The 11764-nt window shown below is 47.3% G+C and overlaps 1 protein-coding gene across 1 annotated transcript in view; it reads right to left on the bottom strand.

The window, feature by feature from the left end:
* Positions 1-11029, bottom strand: part of PXN (paxillin) — a gene marked incomplete at its 5' end in the record, with an annotated part of 17380 nt that extends 6351 nt beyond the window's left edge. The window contains 5 exons of the mRNA XM_010188660.1: positions 6956-7091; positions 7562-7763; positions 8142-8281; positions 10192-10304; positions 10803-11029. Coding sequence (XP_010186962.1) covers positions 6956-7091; positions 7562-7763; positions 8142-8281; positions 10192-10304; positions 10803-11029 — 818 coding nt within the window. The remainder of the gene's footprint in view (positions 1-6955; positions 7092-7561; positions 7764-8141; positions 8282-10191; positions 10305-10802) is intronic.
* Between the last annotated feature and the right edge of the window lie 735 nt (positions 11030-11764).

Here is an 11764-nt window from a genome sequence, read left to right as displayed (position 1 = left end):
AAGAGTGCTGATTTGCTCCTCCCAGTATCAAGATTTTGTCATCTTTTACCCCTCCTACTCCAAGGGAGATGGTGGCAGAGAGAGTTACAGCCTGTGACTCAGAGTTACCTTCTTCATCTCAGAGGGAAATAGAGGCCCTGCTGCACAAAGTGATCGTCAGGACAGACAGGAACCACACACCCCCCAACGGGCTATTGCACAGACACTGCAGTGCAGCTGGGATTAGATATGGCCAACGAGTCCTCTCTCCTATCTAGGAGTTCAGTACCAGCCTTTACCTGAACATTTTATCTACTGAGCTATCAAGTTGGGAGCAGTAGTTAGAGTGGAAAACACTGCTGAAAAAACAAACCAGGAGAGAGAAGCCTGCCTGCATCTGTGGGAAGAAAGCATCGTCTTCAGTCTGACAGCCAACAGAAACAACCTTCTTGGTGCTCAGGGCCCAGGTTTGGGGAGAACACGAGTGCCTAGGGTCTTCAGAAGGAGGGGTGCCCACAACAGAAAGCTCATGGTAATCATCATCAGAAGTTTCCCATTGGAAGAGAGGCTGGGGAGCCAAGCTGAAGGAAGAGGAGGAGACTGGACTGGGAGCTGAGGTAGATGGCACATGGGAAGGCTGAGGTGGGATTGGGAGGAGAGGTGTGGGGCCAGAGAGATGAGAGGGAGCAGCATTAGCAGGGATCGTCTTTGCAGCATCTTTGGAAGGCTGGAGTGGGGGAGAGGCTGGAACAGAGACCGTCCTCCTCGGGGGGAGCGGGGATTCTGGAGGAAAAACCACCTAGAAAGACAGGAAGGAAGAAGAAAGGTGAAAATATCCAAAGAGGAACCAATAGGCACTTCCTGCAACAGGAAGGCTGTTGTTACTACTGTTTATCTAAGGGGAAAAAGCAGCAAGAAAGACAAGGGAACTAGAAAATGTGCTTCCCTGTCTGGCTCAACAAAGAGCACTATCTTATACCCAGAGCTTCCTGCACAGGTACAATACTGGGGGAAACAAAGCACGCTGCTATGACAGGCGTCCCAGTGTGGTTTTAAAAATAACCCCCATGTGGACATTTGTCATGTGATAGCAGCAGACTGCCCAAACAGACACCATCACCAGCACCCTCAGGTCCCACTCCAATTCTTCAATATCAAGAACTAGGACCCTCGTGCCAGTTCCCTTTTCAGGCTACTCAAGGGTGAGCAGACAGAGTTAGTTCTTCATTTTGTGTTGCTTAGGAGACTCTGGAACTTAACCTGCACCTCCACACCACGCCATCTGGACAGAGGGACACGCTGCAATTTCCCAGCACATGTCCCTGCTTTCTACCTTCTCTACTTGCTGTCCACCATCCTGCTCTTCCCCCTGGGGCCTGGCAGTGATGATGACCCCCTCTGTCAGCCAGTCATCCTGGCTTTTGCACTCTTCCTGCTCCTGTTTAGCGATGCCCAGTCTGTCCTGCAGCTCTTCAATCAAGCGATCTTGGGACTCAGTCTTGTGGAATATGGCAGGACCTAGCTTACGCCTTGGAGAGAGGTCACGATACATTGGATGGACATTTGCGGTCTCTTTAGTCCTCTTGATTAAAGATTTAATCTAAATGACAAAGGTAATAGTATCAGCAGAGAAGAGCAATGCCAGAGCAAGCCCCAAGATGCAACAGCACAAACTCAAGCCATTAGTGACAACTGTGAGCAGGAAGAGTGATGACATTTATTCCACAATGCCAAAATTCCTCTTGGCACAGCCCAGAACAGTGACTCAGTGCAAGGAAAAACCCTGTAAGGATAATCACAGCAGCCAAAAATATCTAGAAAAGGAAGGGAAATATTAACCAGCAAGAAGCCAAGATAGGAGGTGCAGTATGACCACTCCACTGAGCATTAAAGAAATCTCAGCATCACAAGGGCAGAGCAGCCTCTGTGTCTGCCCTTCACAGGCATAAGACTCTTGGTCAGAGATGTGGTGCACAAAGCGAACCTTCAGCGCTGGAAGGAACACTGACAGCTCGGGCAATGAGACCTAAAAAGGCCGGCAGAGCAGAGGAGCTGCCAGCCCAAGTCAGGAACTCCAGTGGCATGAAGCAGCCTTTAAACTTTTCAGAGGCCTCCATGGACTGAGCCTTACCCCAGTTAGGGAATAAAAGTCCATTTCACAGGCAAGTCCCTACAGACTGCCCTGTTCTGTGCTGCTGACTGACATGCAGAAGAGACCACGAGATAAAGTAAAGGATTTCAAACCTCGGTGACATGCAGCTGTCAGTAACATTGCTCAGAGCTGCATGCTGTTAGTGTGGGTGAGCCCGGGCACGCTCACACCACACACACAACGTTAGTGTGCAGTCAGAACAGTCCTGGCCAGGACTCGTCCTACTGCTACGTTCATTCAGTGCCTGCCTGGCCTGAAGCAGAAATCCTCTCAATAGGTGGTTTGGAGACACATGGCAGATCCCATTCAGCCTTCCAAACGTTTTCAGGAGATTCTGAAGTGACTGCACAGCTTCTGAACTGCTCATTTTCCTCATCTCCTCTGGCTTTGTTCATGTTAGCAGTACCTGCCCTCCCAGGAGTTCTCTCTCTGCCCTGCCTCTTCTTGACCGGATCAGGACAGCCATCTACCTTGGTTTCATGTGGTGCTTCAGCTTTAAGTTCTTGTTCTTGCTCCACTACAAAGCCCAGTTGGTTTCTGGTATCTGGGAAGACATCCCACCGATCCAGGGCCACAACAGAAGGTTCATACACAGGATTCAAAACACTGTCATTCTTTGCTTGTACTTCTGGCACATGTGCAGACAGCTCCAGGGCCCACAGCTCATCTAAAGCTGCTTCCACACTTTTGCCCTGAGAAGGAAGGGCTGAATTGTCCCTGAATGCTCCCTGCTGATCCAGCTCTTTAGGTATCTGCCCCTTCCCTTGACCATTTAAAGTGTCTGAAATGGATACACCTGAGATTTTGGGGTAAGTTCTCTGCTGCTTCTTCTCAGTCTCTCTTGCCAAATCGTACTCTAGGCCTTGTGCCTCCACTTCAACAGATCTACACAGAAGCTCCTCACTGGAAGTTGGCACTGGAAATGCCTGGGAACCATTTCTGGCAGAGTCAGGCTTTCTGCCTAGCCGAACCAAGCTTGCAGAGGTCATCTGCTCACCACGAGTAGCAGAACCAGAAGAGACTCGTGGCGGGGGCACAGGGACCGTTTGTGCCAAACAGGGCGCCTGTGCAGGAGCGGCAGAATGCCCTGAAGGAGGCAGAACTGCAGTGCTGCTGCCTTCCTCAATGCAGCAGACTGCTGAAGGGGCAGACGTTGGCATCACTGAGTCCCCACTGTGACTTGCAGAAAGGTGTTTGGAATGGGCCAGCACTGCCAAGCTGTGAGGAGCGTTGCTGCAGTCTGCATTTGGTGATCTGGGAACCGGTTCTAGGGAGGGTTCAGAAATCAGAGACATAGTGGAACTAGTCTGGAAAAAGGAGACGGAGTAAGGAGAGAAAAAGATAAAGACAGAGGTAAGGAGAAGAGAAAAAGCAAAGAATTAAGCATTATAACAATCATGACCTACAAATCAAAGAGCCATGTTGAGCCAAAGCCTTACTTCCAAGAGGAAGGAAGGAAAACGAGATATCAAAGAGCAGAACCAGTACGACATTGTGGTGAGATAAGTTCTACAGACATCGAGATCCTTCTCCTATGCCCTCCTCCTAAGTGACAGCTGATGTGTCCACCTGCAGCTGTGACGAGGACGTGCAGCAGCCGCTGGGAAGCCGGCGACAAACCCAGGAATGTCTAGACTGAGAGTGAAGGTCACGTTAACTTACAAAATGTATGTGTCTGACTATGAGTATTTCACAGCTGAAAAAGGCAATCAATGAGTAGAACAAAGCATGACATTTTCTTCCTGATACACTAATAAAATGCTCCAGTTGGCTGGATACATGGCAATGAAAACAAAGCTTCAGGGCATTCACAGCAAGAACAGATGACACAGGCTTTGTTCTACTCACATCACTAATCTCACCTTGGACGTGACACACACTGCATCTATACGAGGCTGTCAGTCACTCCATGCCCTTGTAAGCGTTGCTTAGGTGGCTAGATTAGCCTCTTCCCCTTAGGCCAAAGACTCCACATTTACATTGTAATAGAATCAGTATTAATTTTGATCCAAAATACACTCTGGCAAGAGCAACTCACACAGAGTTTTTGGTTCTCCTGGACATACAGGATCTTCCGCAAACAAAAGCTCATGGGGCCACCTCTCCCTGTTTTCAGTGGTTCCTGGCTGAGCTCTAGGTACAAACTGGCATTACTCCCTTTTCTTAAAAAGGCAAAGTAAGAACAGTGGCTTGGACAAGTTCACACAGCAGGTCAACCTAAGCCCAATGCTGAGCTCTCGCAGTTTTAAACACGTATCCACAGTGTATTTCCAAATCCAAGAGCTATCAAGACCTGCTCTGATTCCTTGTCACATTTTCCAAAGAAGCTTCAAGAAGTGAGATGTTCATGCTCTAAGGCAGCAGGGCACTAACCACCTAAGCCCATGCATGTTGTCTTAGTCTTTACTTACCTTTTTGGGATACTAATCATGGGTAAAATGATAAAATTAACCAGAACATACACAAAGTGTGCCAGCAGATGGAAAAGATCTAAACCTTCAGCTGACCCATCTGTGAAGTCACGACAGTGGCGCTACAGGGAGATCACACTCAGAAAAGAGCAACAGGGGACCACAGTTCATCACGGATTGATCCTCCCCTCAAGAAGCACAGCAAGACCCACAGTCACAGCAGATGGAAAAGTGCTAATAAGTACGTTCAGTGGTTAAAATGAGAGAATTTCCCAACATTGCCCTCCACTTGTATTTTGACTAAGCTGGATGCACCTGTAAAAGTAACCTTGTTTTATGCTGTGGTTCACACTCAGTTTCCAGGCTTCCTACAATGAAGTCAGTCATTTTCAAACCAACACTACCATTTTGCTCAAAAGCAAGTATTTCCAGCATATTAAAAATACAGCAGCTCCAAAATAAGAGCTATGGTTAAACGCTCAACAGTAACAGAACAGTTAATACAAGCACCTAGCCAGGCAGTAAGTGGGCATCGTATTACACAGAAATGGCAGAGGCTGAAAAAACAAGAGCATTAAGTAATCTCAGTGCCTGCTGACTGATCGGCTAGATAACCAAAATCAAATGGATTCTGTGAGCAAAAAGAATGAGCAACTCATTAAAGCAAGCAGAAGATGATAAAAGGGTAATGTATCAGCCTGCAATAGCACCTTTTACTCTGCGGTATGAGGGAAACTAAACAGCAGTGCCTCCACTCCTCCCATCCCCATCTACTGCAACTTCCAGGAGTACGAACTACCAACTCTAACGAGTTACACAGCATACTTAGTTTTTCTGTCCTATTTTTTGCAACCACAGACAGGTCTTGCACATGAACAACAGCCTTTCATCTTTCAGCATTGCAAATACTTCACTCCTCTCCTATCCTGCCAGACTACAAATCGAAATCAGAAGGAAGGCAGTATTACCAAAAGCAGCTCCTCTCCATCATGCAGGGTTTATTGGAGCTCCACAAACGTTCTTAGGCCTTTTCTTAAGACAGCATTTGGACTTGGAAATGTCCTCCCCTTGGATCTTGCACGGAAAACCTGTGCTGCAAGGTCATTCTCTGTTGCCAAAGCTCACCTGGGAGCAAAGGCCGGTGGCAGCAACCACACCCTGAGTTTGTTTTCTGAGCCCTGACAAAAGCAGCAGGAGCACAAGGCCATAGCACACAGAAGGAGCAAGGCACGGTACACCAGCAGCACAGGTGGGAACGATTCTCCAGCTTCACAACAGTGCAGGTTTTCAACCAGACTGAAGAGACACTTGGGGATATCCTGCACTCTGCCTTATGACCGAATATGGAGAAAAAAAAGGCAACCCTAAGGTGTCAATATTTGCAGTTGACTAAATACATACTACTGTAAGTCTAGAGAAAACAGTGAGTAACACCTAGATACTCACAAAATGAAGTACACGGGCCAGAAACGGCAGACTGAATTCAATTCTATCGAGAGCAAGGCAAGAGAAGTGCCACAGAGCATACGTGCTCGCTGCTGAACTCATGCACTTGATCAAAACTCCCGGTATTGTAATGACCACTGTGAAACCCACAGCAGGCACCAAAAGCACTCACATGAATGGTGGCACAGACACTAACAAACAGCAAAGCTGTCATTGAATGTCGTGTCTACCCCTCCTCACCAAGCACTCCTCAGCTTTGGCTGCCCCACCTGAAGTCATGGCAGAAGGAGATGGGAGTTCAGCACGGACAGGAAACACCAAGCATCAGCAGAACTTTCCATATGAGAAAAACCAGAGTTAGGGACTTGCTTAGGATTAGAAAGCAGACTTGTGTGTGTGCAAAAGGCAAACCCAACAATGACAGCAAAGACAATATATCCCATTTTGAGGTGAATAAGAGATGTTGTTTTAAGATGGAAACTTCTGAAGTCTCCAGCAGTCTGATGCAAAGCCTTCAGTGCTCATACCACATGCCTAGAAGATCATCCTCCAGAGTAAAAATACACTCCAAAGAGCAGGGTCATCCACAGAACAGAAGAGCCTGGTCTCTGTCAGTGAGAAGACTGGTGTACCATGCCCCACTACTTCTTGTTAAGTTGCAGCACAGCAATAATTCACCCTGTACTGAGCTCATTAACTTTGGCAAACAGACAAACTGCAGAACCAAAGGAAAAACAGACCCTAGAACTGCCTTACCCTGCCAGTGATGAGAATTTATAGCAGCAGTTGAGAACACCTACAGCAGCACTCAGAAAGCACAAATACCACCACAGGAAGTCTCTCAAAGCAAGTTTGAGAAGTAAAGAGGGCATTCAGGAGACCAAACAAGGTCAGCAGATGTGGCTAATGGGCAAGAGTGGGTGGGGAGGGACAAGATGTGAAGTACTGAGTTGTCATGATAGGGTACCTTAAAGTCAGAGAGAGATGCCATCAGCTCATCCAGTTCTCGTGTAGCTGAAGAAGCAGATATACGCGTCTGCTGCTGACTGGCGGTGACCCGCTGGGGGCTGCTCACCTCACCTTGGCTCACAGTGATTGCAGGGCTGGCAAGAAAAAAATAAAATAATTAAAAAAAAACCAAAGAGTGCATTTAAGGCCAGAAGAGCACTCCTAGACTGAAAGTCCCAGTGCTCCCCCAAGCAAGCACAGGATGACGAGTTTCATCAGCACTGCCCACCCTGGGCAGCCCTCCCCCAGACAGAACACACACAGACCCTGTCTAACATGAGTGGATACACTAATTTTTTTTGTCAGACAGCGAGTATTTGTGATCAGCTACAAATGCGACTTCAAACAATCCACTCTTGTAACACAACTTATGTATTTTTTTCATCCAGGAGTAGATAAAAGAGTACCAGCATCTTCATGTGCTTGCTTGGTTTCCAACCCTTTAGACAAAGCCCGTCTTCTGTCTGTCACTCTCCAGCAGCATCTGTCCCTACACTATAGTCACTATTGCCACCAGAGCCTGTCCCACCCCACCCAAGCCAGCAATCACCAAAACACTACTCACACTGGACTTGGCACAGAGCTCTCCAGCTCGTCCAGCAGGCTCTCCACGCTGGGACGCACATCTTCAATCCCACGCGCACCATTTCTCTTTGGCTTTTCTTTTGTAGGGGGTGCAGCCTTCCCTCCCACCGAGCTGCTGCTCTCTGGGACGACATAGTGAGGTCCAGTCACGCTAGGCAGTGATGGGCTTCTGCTGGTTTCATCTGAAGAATGGGAAAGCAGAAAAGAGTCATTCAGACCCCTAGGTCCAGACATACATGCTAATCACAGACAAGAGCAACAAACTGCCCAGAAACCTTGTGGAACATCCACCTTTGAGCATATTCAGAACTTAACAGCATAAGGGCCTGAGCAACCTAATTTAACTTTTAAACTTCAGCCAGAGCCAATTTCTGAGTTGTCCCTGCTTTGAGCAGGGTGCTGCACACTGACCTCAAGAGATCCCATCCGTACTAAATTAATCTTTGATCAAGGGCTGGAGGGGGCTCCCTCAGTAAGCATAAGGATGTTGAAGGAAAAAGTAGGCCACTTGTTTGAGAATCAAACTATGCACTCATTCCAAACGTACTGCTATTTCTTACCTGCTGGGAAACCACTGGCGGGATTATGCTGAACGGCATTCAGTTCCAGAAGAAGTCTGTCCAGTTCTGAGAGGTTGCTGCCCAGAGACGAGCTGGTCATCGTGGGGGATGGTTCTGCAGACTTCTGCTTGTTCGGGAAACTAAAGATAAAAGGGAAGTGTGAAACTTCTGCTTCAAGATACAGCAAAAGGATGGAGGGAATCTTACATCAGGTTCACAAGTCCTACATGCATACTGTATTCTTGTCAAGCTGATGCTTTTAGCTCTGGGGGAAAGAAGACGTGTGCTTTGTGAAATGCCTACAACACAGTCACTGCTAAGCCACCTGTCCAGTTCTCAGTTACAAAGAAATAGCATTGATGGACAGAACCTCAGGTTTTAGGACTGTGCTACACAGCCCTGTGGCAAAGAGTTAACTGCAGATCCCAGACACACAGAACAGCAGCAGAACCAGGAAAATGACTTCTTTCTGCTGATTATCACATCAAGCAGCAAAAAGCTCTCCCCTGAAGCCAGGGAACGCAGGGCCAGCACAGACTGGATAGAGAAGCAAAGTGCAAACCTCAAGCTATCAACAAAGAGTCAAAAGCAGCAGGTTATGTGGTGGCCTCCTGCAGCACTCAAGGTCTCTTTTCAAGACCTCAAACCTTAATTTAGGGAACTCCAATTTGAAAGCAAGCAATTTGAAACCATTTTCTACCATGTTAAATACACAGGCCTTGAAAGAAGTTTACCTGGGTGCAAGACTGTATAAAACACGAGCTGTACTTATTGCTTATCCTGTATGCGTGATCTCATTTACCACGCACAACTGCAAACTGTTTCAAAGCAAAACTTAGCACCAACTTAGTGATTTTTATAGTAATCACACTGCAACAACAGTCTTTCCATCATCAATGGCAGGGAAATAATTTTCTCCTAGTTTTACAAATGGAGAAATAATTTCTAATGCTCTAAAGGTTCTTATTTTATCAAAAAGATACTTTCCAAATCCAAAATGGGAACTTCTGTCTTGCTCGCACTACCACATGGTGCTCAGAAAGTTAATGTGTAACAGACTTTAGGACTCTGACACCTGTAACAGCAGTGACAATTATGGAATTCCACCAGGGCAGTTATTACCTCTCTCTTCAGAAAAAAAAATCCACAGATGCAATCCGAGGAGGGCATACTTCATCCCAACCCATGCACACAAGCTACAACTCGCACCAGAACCAAGCCATGCCAGACCCTCATACAGGAGGACTTACGACTGTAATTACCTCCATTTTGTACCAACTGCATGAAGCCATCTGAAAAAATTGCAATTACTGCCTCCATTGGGCCATCTCTGGATATGCCTGCCTCTACTCAGAACCAGTTCTGGTTGACAGCAACTTTCTGCCCAGCAGAAAGAGGTAGACATGGTCAGAACAGGGAGAAACCGCAGCCTCCACACTGTGACGAGGTGCCCAGGACAGAGTGCACTGTAGAGGGGTGGTGGCAGAGATGAAGTTCTGACAGAGTCCTCCCCACTTTTCCCACGTCTGCAGAAAGGTCTGTGCTACTGTACAGGCTACTCTTCCAGCCTCTCTCAGTGTAAGTGCAGCTGCCTTTGCGAGTATAAACTCGCTATCTATCATCTATGGAGACTAAAGTTTTAAGAAGTTTGAATTTACTTTAAAATTCAAGTTGTTGCACATCCTGCTACACCACAGGTAACCGAGTTCCCTAGGATAACTGACCCAAGGGCCATCCATCTCCTAAAGAATTTTTGGGCTGTTTAACAGGGGGATGGATTTGTCACTTGTGTCCGGATCGTATCCTTCACAACGCAATCCAGATCCTGCTGTCTGATGGGTCCTTAACCTCTTCTGCAGCTGAGCAAAGCGAAGGGCCAAGTCAATGTTTGAAGTACGTATGAAATTTACAGTGGCCTATTACAAAAGATGTAATCAAAACCAGTACGGGGCAACACATAACATCCACAGGGAGCACAGTGTTTGTTTCTACTTATTGAAGGCAGGCTCCAGCTGTGAGTCAGGCTTATCTCTTAACACGGACAAGATACCTGTAGACGTGCTCCTCTTCACTGGCACGGGGAGGAGAGCTGAGCCCGTCTCTAGCAACAGAGGCACTGGAGCTTTTGGCACTAGAGCTGTATATAGGAGACTGGGACTGAGGCTGTGGAAATGAGATTCACATTAGAAACACAGAATACAAAATGAATATGCACACTACTGCATTGCAACCCCATGCATGGATAGGACAGAGCAAAGCCCATCAGGAAGAAAAAACAGTCTGCTCTATAGCCAACCAGCCTCTATCAGATGAGTCACATCAGGAACAACCGTTCTCCACTTGCTTCACATTTGCCTATGAGTCGCAGATCTGTGCTGGAAACCCCGTCTGCTCTCCACAGGCTACAGGACAGATGACTAACACTAATCTCACCACACGGCCGTTCTGTCGGAACGACGACGATGGGTTTCAAATTCTTTTCTGCTATTTACTCCAACTAGTTAGTTCTACTAAAAACCCACATCCCCCTCATTTCCCCACTCTGTTCCTAGCCAAACTCATCCTCACTCACTGCTGTTCCCTCCCCTCATCTATTTCCTTGAGAAACACTGTACCAACAAAACAAGCACGCACCCTCCCCATCTGCGCACGTTCACTTACTTGCTGGTGGACGTATCTGGATACGTTGGGTTGCCACTGGTCTAAGGGGTCGATCACTGTGCCGTTCAGCGCCTCATTGGAGGGTGGTGGGGGCACTGGAGGTGGCACAGCGATCTCCTGGTATGTGTGGTTTCCAGTTGGATAGGAGTAAGGCGTTTCCTCTGTTAGGAACACTGGCCGTTTGGAGATATGCGAGGTGGTGGATTCCAGGTCTGCCAGCAAGGCGTCTGCAGAAAAGAAAACACAAACAAAAACCTGTGTCAGAAGGTCTTTGGGATGACTTTTTATCTAGGGTGATCAACTAAATGCCTTGAAAAGCATTACTGCAGCCCAGGACTGAATGGGTTAATCAAACTTCTAGTACAAAAAAAAGCCAAGAGGTAACAAAGCAGCCAGAAAAACTGTGTCAGCCTCCGATTTTTGTCTTAACTGGAAAACCACCAAACAACAGGGACCTGCAGTCTCACTGCACCCTGCAGAAGAGCAAGGTAGGAGAGACCTGCCCAGAGATCAACTCGCACAGGATACTGACACAGACTAATTACAGGCCCCACATCATCACAGAGCCATTTACCGTGGCCCCAGGCACTGCTTTCTGCAGGAAACAAGATCTCAGGAGATGGTTTCTCCAGAGTCTCAGGTAGCAAAAGCAGCATGAAGCTTTCAGATCTGTCCATCGGCACAGCAGGAGTACGTGCTTCAGCTCTCCTAACAAAAACCCTTCCCAGTACACCACACAAACAGTTAACTGGGTTCCAGAGGCTGCCAGGTAAACGCCATTTCTTCTCCTGGAAACAATTCTCAACTTGCTGGGTGGAGACTGCTCACAAATTCCTGAAGAGAAGAAAAACTTCCACCAACTAGAAACACTCACGCCAGGCAGAGGAACCCACGTCACGGCTGGCACCTCTCAGAAATCTTAAAAGCAGGAAAAATACATGAAAAGGCATTCCCACCTTACC

Source organism: Mesitornis unicolor, unplaced genomic scaffold (assembly GCF_000695765.1).
Source record: "Mesitornis unicolor isolate BGI_N332 unplaced genomic scaffold, ASM69576v1 scaffold4057, whole genome shotgun sequence".
NCBI classification, from domain to species: Eukaryota; Metazoa; Chordata; class Aves; order Mesitornithiformes; family Mesitornithidae; genus Mesitornis; species Mesitornis unicolor.
This window is presented reverse-complemented; position numbering and strand designations above follow the sequence as displayed.